Source organism: Dendrobates tinctorius, unplaced genomic scaffold, assembly GCF_039654945.1.
Source record: "Dendrobates tinctorius isolate UK_male_01 unplaced genomic scaffold, ASM3965494v1 ptg000016l, whole genome shotgun sequence".
NCBI lineage: Eukaryota > Metazoa > Chordata > Amphibia > Anura > Dendrobatidae > Dendrobates > Dendrobates tinctorius.
Genome location: NW_027361684.1, coordinates 617,016 through 631,408, shown reverse-complemented (window position 1 = coordinate 631,408; position 14,393 = coordinate 617,016). Strand labels below are relative to the sequence as shown.

General features: G+C 41.5%; 1 protein-coding gene across 1 annotated transcript in view; it reads right to left on the bottom strand.

The window, feature by feature from the left end:
* The window catches only part of ADGRG7 (adhesion G protein-coupled receptor G7), a 125,570-nt gene that overhangs the window by 20,119 nt on the left and 91,058 nt on the right, over nucleotides 1-14,393 (bottom strand). The window contains exons 11-13 of the mRNA XM_073565224.1: nucleotides 11,389-11,498; nucleotides 9,155-9,486; nucleotides 4,546-4,621 (exon numbers count right to left, since the gene is read on the bottom strand). Coding sequence (XP_073421325.1) covers nucleotides 4,546-4,621; nucleotides 9,155-9,486; nucleotides 11,389-11,498 — 518 coding nt within the window. The remainder of the gene's footprint in view (nucleotides 1-4,545; nucleotides 4,622-9,154; nucleotides 9,487-11,388; nucleotides 11,499-14,393) is intronic.

The window sequence follows — 14,393 nt, the reverse complement described above, 5'->3', positions numbered from 1 at the left end:
TAGGATAAAAAAAAACGTGGGAAGAATAGTAAATAATGCAAAATATTGAATAATAAAAAATAAGAAAATATAAAAATAATAAATATGCAAATTAAAAATAGGTAAGTACCAAATTCTGATTTATATAAAAAATAGATACATATGTCCAAGCATATTCATGCACGCACATACACATACATGGATACATACATGTACACATACGTACACATACATGCACAGATCACATAACAGATGAAAAAATAATAAAATAGCTAATAATAAAATGAATGTACAATGATAAATGTATATATATATATCGTTTTGGCCAAAAGTATTGACACCCCTGCAATTTTGTCAGATAATACTCAGTTTCTTCCTGAAAATGATTGCAATCACAAATTCTTTGGTATTATTATCTTCATTTAATTTGTCTTAAATGAAAAAACACAAAAGAGAATGAAGCAAAAAGCAAAACATTGATCATTTCACACAAAACTCCAAAAATGGGCCATACAAAAGTATTGGCACCCTCAGCCTAATACTTGGTTGCACAACCTTTAGCCAAAATAACTGCGACCAACCGCTTCCGGTAACCATCAATGAGTTTCTTACAATGCTCTGCTGGAATTTTAGACCATTCTTCTTTTGCAAACTGCTCCAGGTCCCTGATATTAGAAGGGTGCCTTCTCCAAACTGCCATTTTTAGATCTCTCCACAGGTGTTCTATGGGATTCAGGTCGGGACTCATTGCTGGCCACCTTAGAAGTCTCCAGTGCTTTCTCTCAAACCATTTTCTAGTGCTTTTTGAAGTGTGTTTTGGGTCATTGTCCTGCTGGAAGACCCATGACCTCTGAGGGAGACCCAGCTTTCTCACACTGGGCCCTACATTATGCTGCAAAATTTGTTGGTAGTCTTCAGACTTCATAATGCCATGCACACGGTCAAGCAGTCCTGTTATGATTGAGTCACCGTAGGAGGCAAAAATAGAAATGCTAGCTAAGTCCAGAAAACCAGAGAAGTTGGCAGCTATCGGATTGCAGACCCCTGAACCTGTCAACACAACTAGCAGTAGCCGTGGGGGGCTCCTACGATGCCCTAGGCCCCTCGATCACAGCCGGAGGACTACATAGCCTAAAGACAGAAAGGGAAACCTAAACTGCCCCAGAGCAGACCCCGAAGTAAAAGGCAGCCCCCCACATATAATGACGGTGAAGCAAGAAGAAAGAACAAAACACAGAAAGATAGACTGAGCAAAGATGAGGCCCACGCTAGCTTAGATAGGAAAGGACAGGAAGGCTGCTGTCTGCAATCCGTGAAAAACCCTATGAAAATAAGAGCCAACAAACTGACAGTAAAAAAGGCCCTGAAGACGCTAGGCTTCAAAAAAGCTATGTCAGTACTCAGGAATATTCTGAAGACAGAGTAACAGGCAAAAGGAGATTCAGCTCACCCCAGCAGGGAATGGCAGAATCCAGAAAAGCAAGGAAAACAAAACACTAATGCAAAAAGGCAAAGCAGAAATCTTAGCTTTAGATGACCAGGAATCAGACTGGTTTCCTAGAAGTCCACAGAGAAATCACCCGCAGGCCAGAAGGGCGTCGGCAGCCTTATATCCAGTCATTAACTCCACTCAGCCAATCATCATCATCAGCCCCAGGTGTTTGACAATCAGGCTCACTACCTTTCTTCACCAGAAGAGGGAGTTCCTTTGGCCTCAGTAGTGAAGGGGAAAATGAACTCACAACACAGTCCAGTGCCAGAGGCAGCAAAGCAACCCCAAAACATCAGGGAACCTCCGCCATGTTTGACTGTAGGGACCGTGTTTTTTTCTTTGAATGCCTCTTTTTTTCTCCTGTAAACTCTATGTTGATGCCTTTGCCCAAAAAGCTCTACTTTTGTCTCATCTGACCAGAGAACATTCTTCCAAAACGTTTTAGGCTTTTTCAGGTAAGTTTTGGCAAACTCCAGCCTGGCTTTTTTATGTCTCGGGGTAAGAAGTGGGGTCTTCCAAGGTCTCCTACCATACAGTCCCTTTTCATTCAGACGCCGACGGATAGTACGGGTTGACACTGTTGTACCCTCGGACTGCAGGGCAGCTTGAACTTGTTTGGATGTTAGTCGAGGTTCTTTATCCATCATCCGCACAATCTTGAGTTGAAATCTCTTGTCAATTTTTCTTTTCCGTCCACATCTAGGGAGGTTAGCCACAGTGCCATGGGCTTTAAACTTCTTGATGACACTGCGCACGGTAGACACAGGAACATTCAGGTCTTTGGAAATGGACTTGTAGCCTTGAGATTGCTCATGCTTCCTCACAATTCGGTTTCTCAAGTCCTCAGACAGTTCTTTGGTCTTCTTTCTTTTCTCCATGCTCAATGTGGTACACACAAGGACACAGGACAGAGGTTGAGTCACCTTTAATCCATGTCAACTGGCTGCAAGTGTGATTTAGTTATTGCCAACACCTGTTAGGTGCCACAGGTAGGTTACAGGTGCTGTTAATTACACAAATTAGAGAAGCATCACATGATTTTTCGAACAGTGCCAATACTTTTGTCCACCCTCTTTTTTATGTTTGGTGTGGAATTATATCCAATTTGGCTTTAGGACAATTCTTTTTGTGTTTTTTCATTTAAGACAAATTAAATGAAGATAATAATAACAAAGAATTTGTGTTTGCAATAATACTCAGTTTCTTCCTGAAAATTATCTGACAAAATTGCAGGGGTGTCAATACTTTTGGCCACAACTGTGTGTATATATATATATATATATATATATATATATATATATATATATATATAGAAATAATATGGAGGCAGGAACGAGTGAAGTAAAAGCGCCATTAATGGTATAAAATGTGACAAATCAATGCAATAGCGCACAAAAAAAGGGTGTCCACACACTAAAATATATGCATTGTATATATACATACAACAAAATATATTACTAAGAAATAGCAGTAATATAGAAAAATTATGTCATGGATATTATATATAAAAAAAGAGTATATGTACGTATATGCAGTGGCCCTATCCTAAAATGACTGCTAGATAGCCATAAAGAGTAAGAAGGACATGATAAACTAATATATAAACGCTGCACAGTGGATACACTGATAAATAGTGACCACAGAATCAGTGAAATGGCAGGTAATATACTGCAAGAGATATAAATAGAAGTCCTACTCCCTGACGAAGGACGCTGATCCGAAACGCGCGTCCGGGAGTGCTCCGCACACCGGTGGCCAGCCTAATCTACACTCAGGTATATATTTATTTAATCTATTGCTGCCTAGCCATTTCATTTTAGTGGGGAGGACTTACCTATTTTTAATTTGCATATTTATTATTTTTATATTTTCTTATTTTTTTTATTATTCATTATTTTGTATTATTTACTATTCCTCCCACGGTTTTTTTTATCCTAGCCTTGGAGGTTTTTTAGGTTTTCTAATTGGAGTGGTTCAGCCATTCAAATTTTTTTCGGACATCAACTTTTATTATTTGTTCTAACACATGAGGATATTTTATTTATATATAGTCATACATTTATTCTCGTATATAAGCAATTTTTGGTTTATGTTCTTTTGTTCGGTGTCCCTAACTCGAGCAACGTCGCCACCTGGAATCTGGCTGTTATACAGGCTGGGTCATGATTGGACGGTTGGTGCCAGCCAATCACAGCCATGCCAACACGTGGCATGGCTGTGATGGCTCCAGAAATGCCCACAGCTTAAAAGCTTGTTGATTGGCTGCACTGCAGTCTCTCAACAAGCTTTGTTAAGCGTCCAAAGTCCGAACAGTAACACGGACTTTTGGGAGAAGTCCATGTTCGGAGTTCAGCACCGGACATCTAGGTACAAACCCTGAACTTTACAGGTCGGGTTCGCTCTTCCATATAAACAAATACAGATGCAAAACTGAAACTACAGTGTGCATCCATTTTTGCTCCATTTGCAATGGATGTAGGTTTTGTATTTCTTTTAACTGGATCCGTTACAAATAGATGACACTAAACCTGTGAGCAGAGGCTAAGGGGCCCATTCGATTTATTAGTGCATTTGCGCCAGTTTTTTTTAGACCTTGGTGTTTTTCAACTTTTTTTTTATTTGCACCATTCTTTTTTCATTTGTGCCTTTTTCAATGTTTATTTTATGTGTTCACTTTATTATGTTCACCATTGTTGGATTGGTTTTTGTTTTACAAATGTTTGCAACCGAGTCATATATTATGGCTTTTTAAAAAGTAACGTTTCTGTGCAAGTGCACATCAATCCCCCGCTTATATAATTTTATGTATGTGCAATTTTTTTGTACAAAGTGACATTTTAGCATAGTATGTAATTTTTGTGGTAGAAAATTAATAAAAAAAAAGGTTAAAGAAAAAATAAAGAACATTTTGAATTTAGAGCTAAAGTGATGAACCTTGAAGAATTTTGAAAAAAAAAAAAAGCATCAATATTGAATTGGGCTCTCAACCCTTGGGTTCTAAAGAGTTCTATACAGAAGTTATGACACTAAACATTCTGGAACAGTAACATTTTGAGTGTGATTATTTTACTTACAATTCTTTTCGGTTGTAGTTGTTTTCTTCTGGATATGTTGCTGCAATTGTTACAGCAACAATTATTGCAGGGAGTCCTGAAGACACAGAAAACAAAATAAATGTAATTCCAAGTAGAAAGATAATACAAACCAAATCTAACCATAAGAAAAGAGTCACATAGCCATATAATTTGGACGAGGATCACAACGTAATGCTCTGACTGTCTTTCAACTCTCCTAACCTGAGTGTGACACCATGTATTTCTATGCAGCTGTCACGCTCAGGTCGGGAGAGCCAACAGCCAGTCTTAGCATTGCGTTGTGATCCTCATCCGAGATATATCCCTAAGAGTACCTGTCATTTTAAGTGACTTTTGAAAATAAGTGCTTATGTATGTATAAGAGAAATTACACTATTTCTTGTCACTAAAAAGCTCTGGAGAGGGACAGAAGTGCACACAAAAAAGGCCATTAGCCTTTGGTAAGGGATAGGTATAAGGGATGGTAGCACTTACCTAAAGGTGTTTTGTGCAGGCATGGAAAGCCACTGCTGCTGCCTTGTGGCTGGAGGAAATGGTTCTTTCAGAGGTATAAAGGTAAAAATGGAAGCTGGCATGTTTAGGAGAGACTTGGGATTCCAAAACGGTTTTTATTAATACCAAAGTGTTTCTGCGCCGGACCAATGCTTTTTTACACCTTGAGAAAGGTACAAATCTGGCACAGAAATGCATTGGTATTAATAAAAACCATTTTGGAATCCCAAGGCTCTTCATACCTGCAGTTCAGCCCGCCTAAATGTGCCAGCTTCCATTTTTACCAATATTTCTGGTGATTACATCACTTTAGCCTCTATTTTTCATCACTTTTCCTCTCTGTGGGCTCTATCTTTGAGTTAGTTTGTAGAGCAGTGGCCTATCTAGGGTGAGGCTGGTGGAACATTTGGATGGGGGAGCTGTCGGGCTGATTAATGTAGCAGTGCGAGTTGTCACAGGGAGATGTTAACTGGGAATGTGTTTGAGGACAGTATAAGGGGAGAAAAGTGTGATGGGAACTGTATAGAGACTTGGGGGTAGAAAAGAGATGGTCTTTATAGAGAGGGGACAGCATTGGGTGGCAGTGTGCAGGGAGATATGTGTGAGAGGACAGTATTTAGAGGAAGAGTGTGAGGAGACTGTATGGGAAAGAAAAGTGTGACGGGGCACAGAAAAAGACTGGGTAGTGTGAGGATCAGTACAGAGAGGGAGACATTGGGAAAGCACAGAATAGAGGGGACAGTAAGCAGAGAGGGAGTGAGGAGGAGACACAGTTTAGAGACTGACAAGTAAAGTAGGGACACAGTGCGAGGGAATAGTGTAAACAGGTACCTGGTATGGAAAGGAGAGGACAGTATAGAGGCAATGTACCTTAAGATGGATAGTGTGGAAATCATATTTTGTGCAGCTGAAGAAGACCAGAGAAGATGGAAGTCTACAGAAGCGAGCTGTGGTTGTGAAAAGTCATCATGTTCTCTGGATCAGATTGAGAAGAAAAGATAGAGAACAACTCCAATTAGAGAACACATCATCTATAAGGTACCTGGATGTCAATGTTTCTTTGTGATGTTGACTACGTCTCATCAGTACTGTACGGTCCGCAGTCTGATGATGGCTGGTAAAAATAATTCTTAAACAGTGGCTCAGTGATTAGCATTGCAACCTTGCAGCGCTGGAGTCCTGGGTTCAAATCTCGCCAAGGACAACATCTGCAAGGAATTTGTATGTTCTCCCCGTGTTTGCGTGGGTTTCCTCCAGGTACTCCGGTTTCCTCCCACATTCCAAAGACATACTGATAGGGAATTTAGATTGTGAGCCCCATGGGGGACAGTGCCAATAATGTCTGTAAAGAGCTGTGGAATTAATGGCGCTATTAAAAATAAATAAATATCTCACTATCACCCCTGCATGTCACATGGTAATTTAAAATACTCTGACCTCTTTAGGGTCCAATATAAACTTATTTGGTTGTTCTGGCATGAATTTTATAGCCACTGGGCTTTTTAATTGTTTTTAAATATATTTATTTTTTTAATGTATTTTGCTGTAACGATAAAAAATGTTGTCATTTTTATGGTGATTCCTTTGTATGCATACTTCTTGAATTTGTTTCTGTAGTATACATTTACAGTATGCATTTGGTGGATCCCTATACCATTGGCTGGTGCCCACCATAACACTATTTCTTAACTCTTAATGTTTTCTTACCATTGTTAAGGATATATTGGGAATTGCAGGCTCATGAAATACATGTCATGGTTAGGACATGGTTAATGTCCTGTTCTCGCAGGGTTAACTTTTGCCGGCCTCTCTTTGGATCTGGAAGGGGTATTTATACTCACTCCAGATTAGCATTCTCTGTCAGCTATACTGTTATTCTGGCTGTGTGTCTGACCCCTGGTGTGCGTGCATACTGCGTTGCTTGTTTGCTTCCCGTGTATGACCCGGTCTGTCCCCGCACTCTGTTCTCTGTCTCACGTTTTGGTACTATCGTCTTCTCCGGTTCTGACCTCCTGGCTTGGCTATCGTTACTCCATTACAGTTTGTCCCTATTGTACAGTCTATTGCCCGTTCTGGTTTTCTGATCTATTGCTATGTGCTGATTATCCGCTCTGTCTAACCCTTTGGTATTGTCGTGCTCTCTCGTGCTTTGACCCCGGCTTAATCTGGCTTACGTCTCTGCCTATGCCCCTTGGTAACTTGTCCCATAGTTACCTTTCTAGGAGTTTTCCTTCAGCTCCTAGCTCTGTGGAGCTTAAGCCACGCCCCCAGCAGTCACTTGCTTCAGGCCCTGCTAGTCTGAAGCACGCATCTTCACCGCTGCTGCCCCGCTCCACAGGTATCTTTCGTACTCAGGACATGTGCACTGGCTCAGTGAGCAAGTGCAGTGCAGTGTTCCTGACAATACAATTGTATATGGTGGTTCTGGGGAGGTCATGTATTCATGCACTGATACTGGTTCTTGTTATGTATTAATGTACTGATGGTTGTTCTGGTGATGTATTCCTATACTGATGATGGTTGTGATGCTGTATTTTTGTACTGGTCATGGTTCTGGTGACGTATTCCTATACTGATGGTGATAGTGTACTGATTATGATTGGTGTATTATTGCTATATTATTGGTGGTTCTAGTTATGTATTTGTGACATCTGACCTGACATTACAATTGGTTGATGTACTAAGATTTATAGCTATATTCATGCTCTGATGGTGGTTCTGGTTATGTATTGATGCACTGATGGTGATTGTGGTGATGTATTTCTGTTCTGTTATTGGTTCAGGTGTTGTATTCCTGTACTAATGGTGCTTCTAGTGATAGATTCCTGTACTGATAGTGGTTCTTATGATTTCTATAGTCATGGTGATTATGGTAATATATGTCTGTACTGATGGTGGTAGAGGTGCTGTATTTTATGAAAAAAAGCAATCATAATGTTTTATCTATCCTAAAATGGAACTAATAAACAATTCAATTGAATGAACAATAAAAAAGTTACACGTGTTGAAAAATGGCAACAACAAGGGTTTCTTTGCAATTTCACTGGAATGGTTTCTTGTTTTCCAGTACACTGTATAGTAAAATCAATGGCGTCATTCAACAGAACAACTTGTCCCGCAAAAATGACGCTGTCAATTATCAATATTAATGGAAAAGTAACAAAGTTGTCACTCTGAATATGAGGAAGAAAAAATGAAAATCCCCCCAAAAAATTGGTCTACATAGGGAAGGGGTTAAAGACATATACATTTTAGAGGGGTTTTTTTGCATTTTTCCCTCAGCAGGCTCTATCTCTAATTGTTAGTAATTTTTGAGCTGGTGAATGTAGACTACCTGCTATGATCTTGCCCTTATACAGCACAAAATTCATAGAGATGGATTCATTCTTTCACTGTACCACACGGACAATTGCAATAATAGGGAAGATGTTACAAAGCAGTACTAAACTGGGTGGCTGTGAATCCAGCAAAATTTGGTAGAAGCTGCTGTATGATCCATGTGCTAAGTGATTCTCATTCCTCCTCCCCCTTAATAGAGTTTAATAGATCATGTAACTTGACACCTCACTATCTCATTCCTTTGCCTCCTGCTCAAGTACTGTGCTGTGTGGCTGTGAATCCAGCATTGAAGTTAAATAAATTTGGTAGAAACTGTTGTATGATCTATCTGGTCTCTCACGGTGCTGATTGTCACTCTTCCTCCACTCTCCCATAGATTATAATAGACCATATAAACTGACACCTCACTGTGCTGCCAGTCTTTCAAGACTCAACAAAGACAGAATTTAGCTGTTTTTCAGAATGGATGATAACTTCAGATGGCAAGGGGGAGCAGAAGTGGCTCATGAGTACAGAAAAAAGCTAATAAGATACTGTATGTTACAAGATTTTTTAGAGTCAATGTACCATTGGTATCTGCAAAATGTGCTGAATGGACAGTAACCATTTAATGTTTGGTCATAGACTGCAAGCTTAGAGAGTACCTCATTTAAACACATGAAATTTATCAACGGAGATACAGTATATAACCATACCATGTCCACAGAGAAGAAGATATATTAATATACAAATGCATCCTGCATCATAAATGATTTACCCCATCCTATAATAAATGCACTTTTCTTAAAGTATTCCGGCAAGTGAAGACTGGCATGAACAATGCGGAAATAAAGCTCCAATGCCAATAGCGCCATCAGTACGAATGCTGCCAATAGGAAGTAGTGCTGCAGAGCAGCCAGTCCAGTGCACGCTCCATCGTGCACCTTCTCCACGTCACTCCAAAAGAAGCTGTTTTCTGAATCATTCTGGTTTGGATTTTCTGTCACAATGGTGTATTTTGAGGTCTCCATTGCAATGATGAAGATAATGTAAAAAATCAGGAAAGATGAGCAAAAACTTATCAGAAGCCATGAAGTTGGCTTTTTTGTTCTGGAATTACAAAATGGTCAAAAAAGAATCAAATCGTAAATATGTTAGTTGTACATAGATGATATGATATATTATACGTTGATTTCTGAATTAAATAGAAAATAAATACAATGTCCAAGACAGTAAATAATTATAAAGTGGTGCATAAAGAGGCTCTAATCAACCCATAATATGATAAGGCAACTAAGATATATGAAAGTAAAGATCACTAACGTGAACAACATTACACATTACATTAAAAACAAAAGTAGCGATATACAGTGCATAAAAATATAGGCAGGAATCCGAACCGTCTCCCCAAATATCAGAATACAACGTAAGGCTACGTGCACACGTTGCGGATTGGGGTGCGGATTTGGCAGCGCGGATTTTGTAAAATCCGCAGGTAAATCTGCGGTTTTGCCCTGCGGTTTTTCATCTCCACAATGGAGGAGATGGCAAACCGCAGCGGAATCCGCAGAAAGAATTGACATGTCAATTCTTTCTGCGGTTTCAAAACCGCAGGAAAACCGCGCGGAAAAATCTGCACCGTCTGCACTGCGGTTTTTTATTCCCATAGGGAATAATGGTATTGTACACCGCAGCAAAAACTGCTGCGGACCCGCAGCGGCCAAATCCGCTGCGGAACCACAGCAGAATCCGCAGTGTGTGCACACACCCTTACACACATAAATCCAATTAATTGTTTAGGTAACAAATCGCTGTTGTTTACCAATAGATCATAAAAATAAACGACAATTATATATGTAATTCTGGTAAATATATAAACATATAAAATAGCAGTTCCAATACCAAGGCCCATATACGTGTGTGTCCTATGGTGCTGCTAAAGGGGTACAGAGAAGGATGTACGCCACAAACGTTAGTCATCTGCGTTTAGGTAACCTTTGTTATATCTGTACATTTGGGGAATCCTTCTAACAAATAGATTGTCCAAAGTCACTCAATATGATCTAAAAATTATTCCTGTATATAAACGGTACTGTGAGACCCAATATTACATGCCCACATTTGGGATCCAGTATGAGGTATAGACGGTCCTGCCAGGGTAAAGGCCACTGAGAACATCTATGGGCGTGCTGAGAGCAAGGTTAATAATCCATGTCTGTCGCAGAGTCTAGATAGCCAATACAAAGATACCCATCATCTGTGCAAACTGTCATTACCAGCACCAGACCTCCCACCGTACACATGAAGGTATGGTCTGGCAGATTTATGTGTGTTCTGTAAAAGAAGAGCAAAGTAAGCTATTGCCAAGCTCCACTGTGGGTGGTGTTAATGAAGACAACCTGTCAGGCAATTCATACTGCTCAAACCGTGGGCAGCATCATTCGTAGCCTGGTGTCTCAAAGAAAATATACTTTGAAGAACCAGTGCCACTGAAAGTAAATGGCAGGTCTCTCTCTAGGTACACGCGAAGCAGAGACCTGTCATTTATCTGCTGCAAAGAGTTGGCTGGGTGGCGAAGCAGGGCAAGTCTTGTCTCCGGCTACAGTACCCAAGCCGATACTTCCCAGTGTTACTGCAGGTGATTAACAGGTCTCCCCCTCGCGTGTACATAATGAGAGACCTGTCAATAGCCTACTGGGACTAGCCGGCTGGGCACCATAGCCTGAGACCAGACTAGTCCAGCGAGGTTCTTTGAAATCAGAGCATTTCAGGGAATATTATACCTAACTGCAATTATGCAGCCAAGCAGCAATTCATGCTGCCTGTAGTTTTGGAAGCATTAATCACCTGACAGATTCTTTTTAAAGGCAAATTCAGTGTCACTAGGCCCATATATGTTTGGTCAACTCTGCCACAGTTGTCCTAGTATTAGGTCACTCCTAATATTTATCTTAATGAGTAGAAAAAAATTTAAAACAAAATCTCTACAATTGGTGCTTTTGTACAACTTACCTTTCATACAATAAAAATATAACAGTAATGCTTAATCCAATTACAGAAAGTGCACAGCCAACCAGTGACACAATGTTCAAGGAAGCAAAATTTATGTTTTCTTTAAATTTCTAAAAGTGAAAAACACAAATATAGATTAGAATATCAGTAGTGACAATTGCTTTTCCACAACAACATGAGTGCATATATTGTAGTGTGCTTTTCAATATATTGATTTTCAGAACTGTAGTTAATAACTTGAAGCTCGGAGAACCATATTCGCTATTCTTTAGTTTGTTTGACCTTTGCAGTGATGCACAGTGCATCTACTGATAATGCTAAAGGATCAACGGTCACGGCCTGGATGTTTGAAGATATGTTAATTAGTATGGAGATCTTGCATTAGGGCACAATCAGAGGCGTAACTAGTAGAGATGGGCGAACCCGAACAGTAATGTTCGGCGTCCGCACCGAACACCTACTGTTCGGGCACAGACACCGAACACAGACTTCACCAGGAAGTCTGTGTTACTATTCGGGTTCTGGGGCCGAACACCAGGTGTTTGTCATGCTGTCATATGCATGGCAGCGCGGCAAACACCGCTTCTGATCAGCGGGGAAATCATCCCGCCTGTCAGAGCCGCGGTTCCCAAACGACAACGTGAGGGTTCAGCTGTGATCGGAGGTATAAAGTTTACCTCCAGTCACTGGTGCCAGCTGATCGGACTACTGATCCCATCATCCGACACCTGCAGCTGCTAATAACAGTGAGACCAGGAGCGGCGGATGGGAGTATTCATCTGCTGCTCCTGCGCTGTAAATAAATAATTAAAAAAAAACGGCTTGGGTTTCCCTGTATTTTTGCTAACCAGACAGACAAAACTCACAGTTGGGGGCTGCAAGCCTCAGCTGTCAGCTTCAGCGAGGCTAGTTATCAAGAATAGAGGAGTCCCCATGCTGTTTTTTTTAATTATTTAAATAAATAATTTAAAAAAGTGGCATGGGTCCCCCCATTTTTGACATCCATCCTTGCTAAAGCAGACAGCTGGGGACTGGTATTCTCAGGCTGGTAAGGGGCTATGGATAGTGGCCCCCACAGCCTAAAAATAGAAGCCCGCAGCTGCCCAGATAAGGCAAATCTATTAGATGCACCAATTCTGGCTCTTTGGCCGGCTCTCACTGTAATTAGCTGCAGCAGGTGTCGGATGATGGGATCAGTAGTCCCATCAGCTGACACCAGTGACCGGAGGTAAGCTTTATACCTCAGATCACAGCTGAGTGCTCATGCTGTCTTCTGGCAGCGTGGGAACCACAGTTCTCTCACCGGCGGGGATGATATCACCGCGGATCAGAAGCTATTTTTGCCGTACTGTTATGCAAATGACAGCATGGCAAACACTGAATGGGCGCCCCCATTCAAGTGAATGGCGTCCTGGTTCGGGTACTGTTCTGCTACCGAAACCCGAACTTTTTGTAACTGTTCAGAAGAACCCACCGGACCCGAACATCCAGTTGTCCACCCATCTCTAGTAACTAGCTCAGGGGAGACGAAACATCTAAGTGGGTCCTTGACTAGGTAACCATGTGTACAACTATGGTGGCGTACCCTAATCATAGATCATAATCTCAGCAGATTACTATGCTGTTACTGACAATCTCTATACAAAGATTAATACGGATATTACCACCATATAGTGACAATATAGTGGTAGATACCAGTGCTGCAGAACACATAAGAGATTATATGACAGCCATCTTAGGTGACTTACAGTTGACTTCCTTTCTGATGCAGTGGTTCACATTTCCTGTCTTATCAAACAGACCCAGAGAGACATGACAAGTTCTCCAGCCAAGACTCATCTGCAGAGATTATAAGAAAGACACAACTGACTTCTCACATTTCCAGCATCATCCCCATCCATCCCCAGCCTGCACAAACTCCTCATCCTGCTGATACTCCAATACTGAGCCGCTGCTGTATGTGTCCCTATTACTGATTCTCTTATTACTAATAATGCCCACCACAGTACCCCCTACATAGTAATAATGCCTCCTTTGTGCCCTCTAGATGGTAAAATTGCCCTGTAGAAAATATTACTTCCCTGTTTAAATGCCCTAGAAAACACTGCCAACATTTTGCCCCTACAAAGTAATAATGGCTCCAATGTGCCCACTTGACAGTCACAATACCCGTAGTGCCCTATAACAATTATGCTTCTTAAGTGCCCACTTAACATAATGTTCCGAGTCCTCCCATATATAGTTCCCCCACACTGAATGACAGTCCACAGTAGCCCCTCCCCCACTTTATGATGGCTCTCAGTAGCCCCTCCACACTGTATGATGTCCCGAGTAGTCTCTCCAGTGTATGATGGCCCCCAGAAATACACACACACTGTAAGATAACACCCAGTAGTCCCTCAACATTGTTTGCTTGGCACCCAGTAGTCTCTAAACTGTATACATGGCTCCCAGTAGTACCACCACACTGTATGCATGGCCCCCAGTAGTCCCACCACGCTGTATGCATGGCCCCCACTATTACACTACACTGTCAGCTTGACCTCCAGTAGTCCTCTTCCACACACTGTATGGATGGCCCCCAGTAGTTCCGCCACACTGTTTGAATGGCTGTCAGTATTCCAGTAGTCCCTCACACTTTTTGTGTAGTAACGTGTGACGACTGGGGGGTGGTCCCTTTTGGCTGCAGAACAAACTGGAGACAGATGCAGGAATCCGTTCACTCAGGTCCACTTTATTGGGTGTCTTCTTTGACATCCACAGCAATACGACAGATTCTGCCCATTGGCCCGGGTACCTATCACCTCCTCCTATTCCTGTTGGTGATGACCCCCCAGGTTCTTTCACCATGGCTGCCGTTAGGCCAACGGCCACCGAGTCTGCCTGCTGCGACACTTACTACCCCTTCGGTGTCTAGCCGTCCGGTACCCCAGGCCTCCTTTGTCCTGCGTCCTTCGTTCTGCAGCTGTCCTGTCAGGGCCTCCTCCCGACTATCAGTCTCTCTC